The sequence below is a fragment of the Anolis sagrei genome, chromosome 3 (assembly GCF_037176765.1).
Source record: "Anolis sagrei isolate rAnoSag1 chromosome 3, rAnoSag1.mat, whole genome shotgun sequence".
In the NCBI taxonomy this organism is placed as follows: Eukaryota; Metazoa; Chordata; class Lepidosauria; order Squamata; family Dactyloidae; genus Anolis; species Anolis sagrei.
The window spans coordinates 147,872,063-147,887,627 of NC_090023.1; the positions used below are offsets into that span (position 1 = coordinate 147,872,063).

General features: G+C 39.9%; 1 protein-coding gene across 3 annotated transcripts in view; it reads left to right on the plus strand.

Annotated features, from left to right (window-relative positions):
• Positions 1-9,828, plus strand: part of SEC24C (SEC24 homolog C, COPII coat complex component) — a 61,546-nt gene extending 51,718 nt beyond the window's left edge. For all 3 annotated transcript variants that reach the window (XM_060769178.2, XM_060769179.2, XM_060769181.2), the window contains 6 exons: positions 2,080-2,218; positions 3,078-3,196; positions 4,565-4,744; positions 5,714-5,905; positions 6,466-6,555; positions 7,519-9,828. In XM_060769178.2, the coding sequence (XP_060625161.1) occupies positions 2,080-2,218; positions 3,078-3,196; positions 4,565-4,744; positions 5,714-5,905; positions 6,466-6,555; positions 7,519-7,659 (861 nt within the window). In that variant the 3' untranslated portion in view covers positions 7,660-9,828. The remainder of the gene's footprint in view (positions 1-2,079; positions 2,219-3,077; positions 3,197-4,564; positions 4,745-5,713; positions 5,906-6,465; positions 6,556-7,518) is intronic.
• The last annotated feature ends 5,737 nt before the right edge of the window (positions 9,829-15,565 follow it).

The following is a 15,565-nucleotide window of genomic DNA, read 5'->3' on the forward strand; positions in this document are numbered from 1 at the left end:
AGCGTAGTCCAGGTTCGTCGTCCATTGTTCCATTCCTATGTTCCATTACCAGATTGCACTAAATTACTCAAACGCCTGCACAAACATCCAGGTCTTCACCTTTTTGCGGAATACCATTAGAGATGGTGCTAGTCTAATGTCCGTAGAAAGGGCGTTCCACAGCCGAGGAGCCACCACCGAGAAGGCCCTATCTCTCGTCCCCGCCAGCCGAGCTTGAGAAGCAGGCGGGATCGAGAGCAGGGTCTCCCCGGAAGATCTCAAACTCCTGGTGGGTTCATAGGCAGAGATGCGGTCAGATAGGTAGCTTGGGCCGGAACCGTTTAGGGCTTTAAAGGCCAACGCCAGCACTTTGAATTCAGCCCGGTAGCAGATCGGTAGCCAGTGGAGTTGGCGCAACAGGGGGGTTGTATCCTCCCTGCGCTCCGCTCCTGTTAAAATCATGGCTGCCGAGCGTTGGACTAGTTGGAGCTTCCGAGCTGTCTTCAAAGGCAACCCCACGTAGAGAGCGTTGCAGTAGTCAAAACGGGATGTAACCAGAGCGTGGACTACCGTGGCCAAGTCAGACTTCCCAAGGTATGGGCGCAGCTGGCGCACAAGCTTTAGGTGTGCAAATGCTCCCCTGGTCACCGCCGAAACCTGGGGTTCCAGGCTCAGCGATGAGTCCAGGGTCACACCCAAGCTGCGAACCTGCATCTTCAGGGGGAGTGCGGCCCCATCCAACACAGGCTGTAACCCTATGCCCTGTTCGGCCTTGCGACTGACCAGGAGTACCTCTGTCTTGTCTGGATTCAATTTCAATTTGTTCGCCCTCATCCAGACCGTCACAGCGGCCAGGCACCGGTTCAGGACCTGGACAGCCTCCTTAGTAGCAGGTGGAGTGACAGAGTTGGACATCATCCGCGTACAGATGACACCGTACCCCGAAACTCCGGATGATCTCCCCCAGCGGCTTCATGTAGATGTTAAACAACATGGGAGACAATATTGAGCCCTGAGGAACCCCACAAGACAATGGTTGTGGGGTTGAACAGGTGTCCCCCAACAACACCTTCTGAGATCGACCCTCCAGGAATGACCGGAGCCACTGCAAAACAGTACCTCCACGACCCATCCCTGCGAGGCGTCCCAGAAGGATACCGTGGTCGACGGTATCGAAGGCCGCTGAGAGGTCGAGCAGCACACTCCCCCTGTCGAGCTCCCGGCGCAGATCATCCACTAAGGCGACCAAGGCTGTCTCGGTACCATGTCCCGGCCTAAAGCCAGACTGTGCCGGGTCTAGATAATCCGTGTCTACCAAGAATACCTGGAGTTGTGAGGCCACCACACGTTCCAAGACTTTGCCCAAGAAGGGGAGATTGGAAACTGGCTGATAGTTGTCGAATTTAGTGGGGTCCAGTGATGGTTTCTTCAACAGCGGTTTTATTATAGCTTGTTTTAAGCTCGCTGGAATCTTGCCTTCCCGAAGGGAAGCATTAACCACCACCTTAACCCACTCAGCCAATCCCCCCCTGGCCTCCTTTAGAAGCCAGGATGGGCAGGGGTCCAGGATGCATGTGGTTGGCCTCATTCCTCCAAGTATCTTGTCCACATCCTCGGGTTTCACCAATTGAAATGAATCCATCAAAACTGGACAAGCAGGTGCTCGTGTTACATCCTCAGAGACTGCCATTAACATGGTATCCAGACCAGAGTAGTGGTTAATATTTTCTTACAATTGTTGTGTTTTGCTTAAATACTAAACCCTTGTGGCCTTGTAATACTTAATGCCATTCAAGCAAATTGCTGGAAGAAAGATTCCATCTAAACATTAGTCACAACTTCCTGATGGTGAGAGTTGTTTGACAGTGGAATATGCTGCCTGGGAATGTGGTGGAGTCTCCATCTCTGGAGGTTTTTAGGCAGAAGCTGGATAGCCATCCTGTGGGGGTGCCTTGATTGTGTTTTTCCTGCATGGTAGGGGGTTGGACTGGATGGTCATTGAAGTCTATTCCAACTATTCTGTGTCAAACAAAAAATGATTGGGAACATTTGAACTTGGGTTGAATTGTAATATATCTACTTGTGATTTCTCTCCTGTAGTGTGCTGTATTGTATACAAGTTGTGCCGGACAGAGGCGGCTGCGTATTCACAACCTCTCCTTGAGCTGCTGCACACAGCTGGCTGATCTTTACCGAAACTGTGAGACGGACACGCTTATCAACTACTTAGCCAAATTCGGTAATTGATTGCTCTCTTACAGTTTTCTAGAGAGGACAGCTTGACCCCCCCCAGAGCAGCCTTGCTGGAGACAGGCTGCACAAAATTACTGTTTGGATTTTTCCCATGCTATGCATGTGGTTGCTTTTCAGGTTAATACAACTGAAAGAAAAGTTGATGTCTACATAAAACCAGGATGAGTGGTAAAGAAACTGGTGCTTTGGGTGTCTGTTTGTACAACGGTTGTAAGAAGAAATAATTAGCATATGTTCCCCAGATACTTTAGCATTTAGCAGGTTGATTCTGTGAATATAAAAAGCATTTAAAAGGCATTAAATGAGCCGTTCTCCATTAAAAATAAACATGTTAATCTTTTAAGTGCCAGATTTCTGATATTTATACAGGAACTGCATATCCCTCATAACATCCAAATCTTACGTAAAAAAAACGTATTGAGTCATATTATCACCATTCCACCTATCGCTTGATTAAGACAATATGATATTTTCTCAATTTCTTTAATAAAGCCTGAGTTATAGTTGTGAAGCACATGCCTTAGCTACACAACTTCCTGAATCCAATATCTGATGTTTCTAGTCAAAGGATTCCTAAGATGGCTGGAGAGATTTTGTGATCTTGGAAAACTCCTGCCAGTTAGTGGGCAGTTGGGAACTAGATGAACGAATGATCTGACATGGTCCAGAATAACTCCCACTGTAGTATTTCCTTAGCAGTATAAAGGGTATTAATAATATTGGATCACTTGCCTTGTTGCTGATTTTTGACCTACATTTTTTAAAAAAAACTATTTATAGTACACCGATATATGTATGTTTTACCAACAGATGGTTTGTATTTGCTTGTTTCTTGTTCATTGTAGCATATCGAGGCATTCTGAACAATCCAGTCAAGACAGTGAGGGATACTTTGATCAATCAGTGTGCCCAGATCTTGGCTTGCTATCGGAAAAACTGTGCCAGTCCGTCTTCTGCTGGACAGGTGACTATTTTGGCTTGATTGTTGAATACCAGTCCTCGTGAATCTTTTTTAAACAAAAACAGTAATTGGATATGGGTAGATAATATATATTGATGTATGTAAGTAATATATAGATAATATAGAGATGTATTTTTTCTATTTAAAGCAACACAGCTGAGACCACACATTTAGAGTCGATTGGGGTAAACTATAGAGGGGATGCAGATATTTGATTTGGATCGGGACCTTGTTAACAGCTTGTTTATTTTAACTTATGTTGTACTGTATGTGTATGTGTTTGTCAAATGTTTTTGATACAACCAATAGGCTAATCAATAAAACATACTTGTACTTGATGTGTGTGTGTGTAATCTGACCATATTTCCAGAAACACATTTTTGACATTGATGTCTGTAAATTGAAGTCTCTATATGTAGATTTTTTAATCATCTTGAAGACTTTATTTTGGCTTTATAAGGGAAACAGCTATCTGTACATGCTTTGCTAATGTCGCTTTTTGTTTTTGTATAGTAAGTGACATAGTTTTTATACTTCTTTTGAAGGGTGCTGATTGTGTTTGCTTTGCATCCTGTATCAATAAACAAATCTTGTCCATAAAATACTGTGAACTGTTGCCTTGGGTTGCTACATGTCAAAAATAATCTGAAGACACATAGCAATGAAAATTGTGCCCTTTATACATAATTCATAGTATTCGTTTAATAGTTTGTAAAATCTGAAACCTTTTTTTTTAACATTTTAGGAATATTGCACTCTTTTGTCTCTTCTATAATAAGTTCTCTTTTCTCTTGAAAATAGAGACAAATGGTTTCTGATCTTTTGTCGTAAAAGACATCGTTCCTATTGGATATTTTTTTGTATATAACAGTAACACAGCGTTTTTAACAATGTATATTAAAATTTGATATTTATTAATAGATATAGTTAGGAAGAATAAGCCTGTCCAAAAGAAATCAAAACACCAGATGGTTTGAGCAGACTTAATTCTAAATAACACTGATATAATTACTTCTCTGTGCTTATCCAGGATTGCTAGGATAGCAGTAATACTTAGACTCTTCATTTCACATGTGTATCAAATGGCATACTGCTGACTGAATGGTATGGAACAAGAAATAGATTATGTGCCTTGAATTAGTTTATAGTGTGTTCTGAAAAAAATTTTTTAATGTAGCCACAGCGGATATGTAGGATAGATAATACAGTAACAGTTCTAATTAGACATGCAGTGTACAAAATTATTTCCTGAAATCTTTTTTTTGATCTGTAGTAGATATTCATGTTAACAGTTAGTTATGATTCTACTGAATATGCACAAAACACATCTAGTCACTCATGATTTCTCTTAATTTCCTCTGATTCTTGTAGTTGATTCTTCCTGAGTGCATGAAACTACTCCCTGTGTATCTCAACTGTGTTTTGAAAAGTGATGTGCTCCAGCCTGGCTCTGAAGTCACTACGGATGACCGTTCCTATATCCGTCAGCTTGTCACCTCAATGGATGTGGCAGAAACAAATGTTTTCTTCTACCCCAGACTCTTACCACTGGTACGTATGTCTGTACGTGAAATGTTTTTAATTGCTAGATATATAGTTCATGAAATAAGTAAAAAATTAAATGGGTCTACTGTGTCTAGGTGGAAAGTTTGATAGGAAGACCCTTAAAACTCAAAACTTTGATGTTGGTAGTCTAGCTGTTGTTGCTCCCTTGATTTATATTCTGCCCTTCCTTATAGGAGCTGAGAGCAATTAACAATTTAAATAAAAAGTGAAATCACAAATTGCAAACACTACTTTAAACCACAAATTACCATATTTCATCGCAAAATAGTCTCACTTTTTCTCTTTTTTTAAAAAAAAGGTGTGTGACTAATACGTCAGGGAAAAAAGTTTTTTGCATGAAGTGGGTGGGCTGGTCTTTGGGCAGGGAGGTGGATGAGTAAGTGGATGGCTGTTTACAGCTAGGAAATTGCCTATTTGTAAATCAAGGGTGTGACTCTTACCCCATGTACAATGAAATACAATAACATGATAAAATTCATCCAATGGCATATCTTGATATTTTGAAGTTGCTCTCAAATGTGAAGTTTATTAATAATGATGATGATAATGATAATAAGAATAATACTTTATTTATACCCCACCGCCTTCTACCCAAGGATACGTGGGGCGGCTTACATGAGGCCAAGCCCAACATTTACATCAAAACAAATATGCAACATAAAATAATACATCAATAAAATATAATAAAAATACAGTAAAAAGCGATAGAAGATAAACACACAATCCAAAATAAAATCACAATAGTCGATCACGGTGGACAGGGCCGCTTGCAAAGATTAAGATGTATAAAAACTCTAGGTGAGATTAATAGGGCTTAGTAAAAAGATCATTTTGTAAGAGTGGCCCATTCTAATTTGCGTAGCGTTCATTTGATACATTCAAAGCTGCTATTCCAGATTAAATGTGATACGGAAATATCCAACAAGGATGATAATTCCAATTTTCTATCTACAGACCAAAGTAGACTTCAACAGCGATTCCTTACCAACAGCAATCAGAAATTCTGAAGAGCGTCTCTCCAAGGGCGATATATACCTGCTTGAAAATGGACTGAATATATTTTTGTGGGTAGGAGTAAATGTTCAGCAGGGGCTGATCCAAAACCTCTTTGGAGTTTCATCATTCAGCCAGATTAACAGCTCTATGGTGAGTCGGATCAATTTATTTTATTATTAGATATTATTAGATCTTACCTTATGCTAAGAAATAATTACAAATTTATTTCATTTATTTTTTTTCTTCTTAAGTAATTTTTTAATTAATTATTTGACACAATCTCATATATATTCACAAAATATACATTCAGAAATAATGCAACATGTCTAGATCTGTATGTAGACAGCAACTTGTACAAAGTGAGTATAACATATTATACCATTCACTCAAGTTAAGGCACTTTCAAAGAAAAATCCATGCAAACTATTCCTAACTAGAACTGTTTCTATCTAGCTAATGACAATAGTGTCATCAGCTACTCCCACCCCCATATCATATGCAAAAAATAAATTAAAAATAAAAGTGCCAATGTTTGGTTTTTTTTGGAAATTCCTTACAAGGCAAGAAATATAACTTCATGATCAAGATGGTTTCAGAATATGTCCAAATACCTCTTGATATTACATCAATAAAGAAAAAAACAAAAATGGGAGCAGGCATTTATTTCGTTTATTAATTTAATTAAGAGATTATTGATCTTTATTTTTTAGTGTGTGCTACCAATTTTGGATAATCCCTTTTCAAAGAGAGTACGATCCATCATTGAAATGTTCCAGTCTCAAAGGCCACACTATATGAAGGTAATTTATTCTTAAGGCTGTGAAAATTATATTTACTAAATCCTGTGACTCTTTAATCAAAGAACTTATATAAATCTTGAAAAAATCTGCAGAACTTATTTTGATGAATGGAACTGTAGTAGTTGTGTTTTCTAATATAGTTCCTGGCTCAGTGTCTTCAGGCTTTTGAAAAATAGAGTTGTTAAGAGCCCTTTGGGGAGGTCCTGTATAGTATTTTAACTATTTTAACTGTTGTTAATGTTTTAACCGATTTTAACAATTTGTATGCTTAATTCTATTTTAATATGTATATGCATTTTTAATTATTGTGAGCTACTTTGCATCTCAACTGCAGAGATAGAAACTGGATGCTAATAATAATCTATATAAATAAAAATGTAATGTTCGTTTGTGGGATTAACATAACTCAAAAACCACTGGATGAATTGACACCAAATTCGGACACAAGACACCTATCAGGCCAATGAGTGACCATAACTCATAAAAACACTGGAAAACAGCAGAAACGACTTAAAAAGCCAAAAAACAAAAAATGCATTACAACGCATGAGCAAAACCACACACACACACATATATATATACACACACACATACATACACGCAGACACATGTATATACACATATACACAAATATATACACACACATATACACACAGAAAACACATATACACAGACTGGGCCACAGCAATGCGTGGCAGGGGACAGCTAGTAATAATAATAACAACAACAACTTGGGAAGTGCCCAACGTGTGATCCAATACAAAAGCCAGCATAGTGATCATGTTTGCTGTGTACTAAACTTGTGTGTATCAAATAATAATAATATATCAATACAACACATAGATGCTTCTTGGTTCCTCAGATATTTCTTCATGGGATAACTAACAACTTGAAGTTCTAGTAGTATTTTACACCAAAATCACCACCAACTGGTATCTAACAAAGATTTTCTTTTTCTTACAGCTCATGATTGTGAAGCAAGAAGACAAATTAGACCTGCTGTTCAAACACTTTTTGGTGGAAGATAAGAGCATGAATGGGGGGGCTTCCTATGTGGATTTCCTCTGTCACATGCACAAGGAGATTCGCCAGTTGCTGAGCTAGAGTTGGAGTTATGCTGGATTCCAGCACTGACACTTCTGTGTTCACTAATCGCCTGGTGAATGGGCCCGACTCTTTCAGAACAATATAGAAACCTGTACAATTCCATAATTTTTAATATACTGTGCATAACAGTTTCAGTATCTCCCATACCCTTTGAGAGAGTGAGACATGGACAGATGAAACACATACTTAGGGTGGAGGAAGTTCCTTGATTCCAGGTCTTAGGCATGTGTCTCTCTCACTGTGCTTGGCAGGTTTTGACACCCTCTGCCTCTCGCCACCCCAGTTCTGTTATAAGAAATGTCTTTTGAGTTCACTGTACATGATTCAGCATCAGGAGAAAAAAATGACTGCTTTTCAAAACTACACAGTGGCTGCTATATTTGCTCATGTGATAATCTAAATGAAAAGAAGCAAGATAGGGGAAAGCAGATGGCAGACCTTGCTCTGTCAAGAGAGATGCTAGATATAGCAGTCAATCAACTTCTTTATATCTGGGGTGGAAGTAATATACTGTGAACAAATTACAGAGGGGTGATTTAGAAAACATCACCTCCTCTCCAAGCCAGGGAAGCAGAGTAAACATGCCTCCACTGTAGTTGTGTTACTATGCATATCTGCTTGGAGTAAGTGGGTGGTATGGAGCAGGTGCTGTCTCTGGGAAAGTATTATGAACATACGTTGCCACCACCCTTTCTGGGAAACTGAGCACCCTTTCCCCCTTTTTGCCAGTGTCTTCTTAATTTAGTGCCTGTTGCCTCTTTCCATTTATGTGCAAGGGTTTTTCTTGGAATATTTCCTTAAGATGGTTGTGCTTTCCCTTATTTTCATTTTAGAAAGTAATGTTATATAACAAAGTGTCAAAACGACATAGGAGGATACTTGAGATGATCGGTTGGAATTGTACCCAAAAAGCACTGAGTCCTGTCGCACCTTGTGAAAGGAATAGTTCATATAAGGTTCAAATCATGTCACAATGTTTGCTGAAGTGGAAGTCCTAAGCAGTTTTGAATAATTTTGACCTCACGTACATTAACATACAGCACGTAAAGGTTACATCCTGAGTGATTCGTATTGGTCCACCAGTATCGTATACCTGGTGCTGTGCTTCAAACAAGAAGTCTGTTTATGGCTGCCCTCTCCAATAATGAGCAAAAGGCATTTTGCTTGAAGTGGGTAGAAGAGATTTGGTAGCAATACAGTGATGCTTTCCAGACTTCAAGGAGTCCAAGGGCTCATCAAGTTTCAAAGGGAAACTAATTATTTTTAAAGAATGCGATGCTTCTATATTCTTGCAGTGTCTGAAATGTACAGAGGGAATAGAAGCACTGGACTTGGAAACAGGAAAAGCAAGGAAGGAGATTGCTTAAGCAAATTGTGAATTAAGACTGAGTTTAGGTAAAGCATTTATTCCATCTGCCATTGAAAACTGAAATTTCAAAGTGATGTACATGACTGATTAAATAATCCAGGAGTGCGGTTTCTAATCCCATAACCTACAATGTGTGTATGTGTGTGCGCGTGTGCGTGTGTGTTTGTAAATATTTTCCTTCTATTGCAGCTAGTTTGTCTTTTCTCTCATGTCCCTTTCATTACATAGTAAAGGGGGGTGTTTAAGAATTATAATTGACCAGATCTCAAGGGGTTTTTAGCAGTCTATTTGCAAGTGTGACTGAGCCATTCCCCGACTCCCTGGCCCAAACACATAATGCTGATCCCAACCAAAATATTTAGAGATTATACCAATAAAGAGACTTGCTCTCTTAAACAAGGCTGAAGAACCAGATTTCAATACTAATTTCTAGAATTAATATAAAAGAAAAATAAGATCATAAGATTTTCTTCACTTTTTCAATTCATCTTTTAATTTGTAAAGAAATAATTATATGAAGATGTATTTTATGTCATTGGTAGTAAATAAATACTGATTATTTTTTTCCCAAGCCCTCTATTTTGGGGGAGGGGGATAAAGTGGTGTGCAGGTGACTCGAGTCAAGTTCAATAATAGCAAATAAAACCTTGTATTTGCAATGATCTAAGCAAAGAATACTATAAGGCACAAGTTTTTCTTATTCTCGGTAAACATATTTTAGCCATCAATTCTGTTAACTTTATTCCCAGAGATTGTCATATTGTGAGCAAACTCTTAAAAGATTTCATTATCTCTAATGAACACTCTGATCTGTTTTCATTAATATTGGGTTTGGAACTTTCTGGATGGGTACGGGATTGAGAGAGAATTGCATATAATATTTTGGCTGATACCATTGTCTGAAAGTGAAAAGAACATTTTGTTGCTGACTCTCCAGAATACCTCTTTGAAATTTTTAATGTTACTTTTTCCAAAGTAACACTTTTCAGGAATTGATAAATTGCTATTTGGGGCAGTAGGATTTTAGTACACAGTGTGGAAAGAACCAGGCTGTCCTAGAAGACTGTTATATAATCTACTGTTCAATTATGTTTGCCATTTATTTGCATCTTTTTTCTACCACAACATATGTTCACTCGTCCTTCAAACACAATTTGTTTTGAGAGGGTGATATAAAACTTGGAAAAGTCATATCAAAATGTTGTTTTAAAATAACCTTTAAAATGTTATTTACTGACATTACTACTCCCTTTTCCTTTTAAATTGTGAACAAGGTGGCACACATATTGCCTCTCAAAGGTAACCAATTTCTCTTCGCTGTTACTTTGTTAGTTCTCCATTACTGATGAAGTGAAAAATAATTACTGTATTGAAAGGGAAGTCCATGCTAGCACCATCTTGAAAAACAACTCCATGGGAAGTCTGTCTTCATACTACAGTGCTGCTTGAAAAACCTATGTCATCTAAGTAAAAAAGCTACCACTCAACTCTTTCCATCTCCAACTATCACCTTGGGGAGCACAGAGTGCCAGGAATTACATCACTGGAGGTCCCCTTGTCACTGTTTTGAGCCACGGCTGTAGACAGGGAAATAGAGAGAGGGTGAGGACAGCAGGTTGTGTGAAAGGGCAAAAAAGACCTGTGCTAAATTGTGGTGAAAGGGAAGCACAGGGTGCATCTACACTATAAACTTAATGCAGTTTGATACCACTTTAACTGCCATGGTTCAGTTCGATGGGATCATGAGAATTGCAGTCTTACAAAATCTTTAGCTTCTCTACACAAGAGTGCAGATGTCTCATCAAACTAAAACTCCCAAGATTCCATAGTACAGGCAGTCTCCAAGTTATGAACTAAATAGGTTCTATAGGTTAATTCTTATGTTGAATTTGTATGTAAGTCAGAACAGGTCCATTTTTCTGTGTAACTCCAGCCATATCTTTGGGTAGTATAGGGAAGGGTTCACACTTGTTTTGCTGTCTGTATACCTGATCAGAAGATTTCACCTTACTCTCTATCCCTGTGATAATCAGATTGGCTTGTTGTGGAAACAAGGAATCTTGATCAAGCTTCAGTTGAGACACCTTTTCCTCTTGCTAACTCTTTCGGGAGTGAATTTCCCTTCCTAGGGGTAGACTTCTCTCACTTCCAGCATTGACTCAGGGCAATGAATGGGGTGTCAAACTGCATTAATTCTACAGTGTAGACTAGCCCTAAGTGGAGTTGGCCACATTGTGATCCTCTAAAGCAGAGAAAAGGGGAAGGGTGAACCTTAGAAAGCTCTGTGAAAGGGATCATAAGCAAGAAGCAGCTGACTAATGGTAAAAGGTGTAGTGGAGGACAGGGATTGGAAGTTAAGGGAGAGACAGGAGGACTCCTTGAGAAGAGCACACAATTTGATGCTGCAGCTACCATCTTGTAGTTTGAAGTAGTAGAATGGTTCTAGGGTATTTTATTGTTATGCTTGTTCCCAAGTCCAGAAACATGAAGGAACCATTTCAATATTCCCACATTAGAGCTGCAGTATTTTATCAATCATATTTATAAATTTCTCCTTTTTATGCCGGAAGAGACTTAACATGGCTGCTTCTTGAAACACTACCATATTTGATTTAGGTAGCATGTTTCGTAAGATTTAGCCTTCTATCTCATAGTTCAAGTACTATATTCATCACACTCATAGTTGAAGTACTATATTGCTACTTCTTTTTGTTTAATGTTATTATTGCAAACATTCAATCTTATGTCTATCGTCTTACCATTTTTTCTTAGCAGAAAATATTGAGAAATGTTCTTATGGTAATGCCATGAATAGGGAGCCTTTTCAAAAGTCCTTTTACATTCTTCCTACTGGGCAGCAATGTTTCAGCTCTCATTTCACATCTAGATAGCATATTTCCCTGAAGATTTTGTATAGTTTAGAAATAGCAGTTAAATCCTATTCAAAAAACAAAATCTACACAAAATAGTTACATTTTGATTCTTTTTGAAGGCAATATAACAATGATTAATTTACTATTTCTTAGTGCCCCATAGCATATAACACCAAGGTTATTCTATAAAGAACAAAAGAAGAAGGTCAAGTGAAATTGGTCCCAGACTGCCTTGACTACAAGCAACACGGTTCATGCGTGGCATTTCTAAGACCACCAGTGGGATGAAGACTTGCCATTTTATGTGGAATGCTGGAGTGTTCCTTCAGTTAACCTTATTTTAGTTATAAATGAGAAAGACAGAGGCTGGAACACAGCTTTTGAGTACTCTCCCGACCCATAATGACTGAGGAAGCACCCCAAAAGCCAGGTATTTGGGCATGGTTTTTAAGAACCCATTTGTCTGAGTAAGTCAGTCACAGAATGTCTCGTGCAAAAAGACTCTGCTGTTGCTGAACAGACTTCACCAGTGGGACTGCCAGGGACATTTCTTAGGTGAATGCAACATCCACAGAAGACTGATTCCTTTATTAACCAGTCAAGTGCAGGAAACACATAGCCCAAGTCTTTGAAGTGTCACTGCCTTCTTCAAAATCATACAGCAGAAGAAAAGCAATATACAACACTTGTATAGAGTCAGCGTGGTTTAGTGATTTGGGTGTTGGACTATGACTCTGAAAACCAGGGTTCAAACCAGTTCAACTGTGAAATCCCACTGGGTGACCTTAGGCAAGTCATGCTTTCTCAGCCTCAGAGGGGAGGCAAAGACAGATCTCCCAAAACCTCATGATGGTGTTGCCCTAAGTCAGAAATGGCTTTGTGGAATACAATAAAATTATAGAAATTACTTGGGTATGGAGTGCTCATAAGGCTTGAGATCCAAAGCCCATCTCTGTGCATGTCTGATAGCCCATTGCAAGGTTGTGCTGCTGCTGTGTCAGTCCAGTCCTCATGAAGGCAGCAGCAAACATTTCGGCTTGAAGATTTTTTTGTCAGACTTGGCCCAGCTTTGACTCACAAAGTGGGCAGAGTGTCAATTCCCCTATGGCAAGAGAGCCCTTTAAACATGGACGACATGTTAAAATAATGGTCTTTTAGAAACTTAATAACATTCTATCAAAATTTGAAAAAAATTTATTCCTGCTCTGAAAGTGTTGTTTCCTGTTTAATTGTTCAGGACTTCCTTTGAAAGTACTCATTATCCTCCAGAAACTTCATTTTTGTGGCTGCCACAAACTATGTTTAGTTGGTTGAGACTCAGTGAGAAAAACTATCAAAAAGTGCTGCAGTATGTCCTGCAAACTTTTTTTCTATGACGTTTCACCCGCCATAGATGCAGGTGAAATGTCAGGAGATAATGCTTCTGGAACATGGCCATACAGCCCAGAAAGATCACAGCAACCCAAATAAGAGATAGGGCCCTTCTACACACCCCTATATACGAGAATATCAAGACAGGAAATCCCATATTATCTGAGTTTGGATTCAGATAACCCAGTTCAAAGCAGATATTATGGAATGTTCCGCCTTGATATTCTGGAATATAGGGCTGTGTGGAAGGGCCCATATTCTTCATGTTATAAAACGAGACATAAAAAACAGGCAAATATCATATAGAGGAGGCTTGAGAAGGTTGCTTCCTTCAACCCTTACACTGTTGTGGGCGGGTCTTGGTCTCCTAGCAACCAATACAGCCCTATATCCCAGAATTATTATTCTTAGGTGATCCCTTGTTGTCCGAGTAGGGTTGTCTTCCAAGATCGGTATACTGACGGTGGGTCCGTAGGTGATTGTGGAGTCCTATTCTTGATCTGCATGTTCTCCCCCAGTGAGGGCATTGGTTTTCAGGTAGAAGGCGGTCTCAGTCGGGGTTGGCTTGATGCGCCTTCCTCTTGGCACGTTTCTCTCTTTCACCCTCCATTCGTGCCTCTTCAAATTCTACCGCACTGCTGGTCACATCTGACCTCCAGCTGGAGTGCTCAAGGGCCAGGGCTTCCCAGTTCCCAGGACCATCGCTGCTTCAATGTTGATAGTCTTTGCTTCTTCCAGCACGCTGACATTTGTCTGCTTGTCTTCCCAAGAGATTTGCAGGATTTTCCGGAAGCAGTGGTGATGGAGTCGTTCCAGGAATTGCATGTGACGTCTGTAGATAGTCCACGTCTCGCAGGCGTATAGCAAGGTTGGGAGGACAATAGCGTTATAAACAAGCACCTTGGTATCCCTACGGATATCCCGGTCCTTAAACACTGCTTCATTCGGAAAAAAATCTACACTCGCAGAGCTCAGGTGGTGTTGTATTTCAGTGTCAATGTTGATTTTTATGGAGAGGTGGCTACCAAGGTAGCGGAAATGGTCAACATTTTCTAATGTTACACCACTAAGGTGTATTTCTGGCATTGGAGATAGATTGGCTGGTAACTGCTGGAAGAGCACTTTAGTTTTCTCGATGTTCAGTGACAGGCTGAGCTTCTCGTATGCTTCTGCGAAGGTGTTTAGAGTGGCTTGAAGATCTTCTTCTGAATGTGCACAGATGACGTTGTCATCAGCATATTTGAGTTCTATAACATGTTGTGACCTTGGTTTTGGCTTTCAGTCTGTTGAGGTTAAATAGATTGCCATCTGTCCGATAGATGATTTCCACTCCGCAATAAAACATCCCTGTTTGACACCTGATTCCACCTTAAATGGGTCACTGGGAGCCATTGCTGTCCAAACAGTTGTCATCATGTCATCGTGGAGGAGCCGCAAGATGTTCACAAATTTGTCAGGGCACCCAATTATGGTCCAGAGAGCCCTGCGATTCACTGTGTCAAATGCCATGTAGATGTTGATTTTGTTCCCTTCATTTTTCTTGGAGCTGTCGTGCAGTGAAGATCATGTCCCCTGTTCCTCTGGAGGGGCAGAAGCTGTTCTGGGAGAGTGTCTTCTGAGAGGGGTGGAAGGCGGTTTGCAAGGATTCTTGCGAGGATTTTCCCAGCGGAGGTTAGAAGGGAGATACCTCGATAGTTTCCGCAGTCCGTTTTTCCCCCTTTTTTGAAGAGGGTGATGATGGTGGCATCCTTGAAATCTACTGGGATGTTCTCGGTCACCCACACTTTTTCTATGAGCTGGTAGAGTTGTTGTGTCAGCTCAGGTCCCCCCTCTTTAAAGATTTCAGCAGGGATCCCATTTGGTCCGCAGGCTTTGTTATTTTGGCTGATGGCATTACTGACTTCCTTCAAACTAGGCAGTGCTGCAAGCTCATCCCTGGTTTGTTGTTGCGGGATTTGTGAGAGAACCTCTTTGGCCACATTGGAGCTGCGGTTCAAGAGGCTTTGGTAGTGTTCTTTCCAATGTAGTGCAATTGATATTTGGTCCTTCAGTAGTTTGGTTCCATCTGATGAGTGTAGAGATTGTATGCCATGGTTTCTTGGTCCATATAACAGATGTTGTGACCTCGATTTTGGCTTTCAGTCTGCTGAGGTTAAATAGCTTGCCATCTATCTGATAGATGATTTCTACTCCGGTGGGTAGCTTCCCATCAACAAGGTGAAGTATCATAGTGATGAAGATGGAAAATAAGGTTGGGGCAATAACACATTCTTGTTTGACACCTGATTCC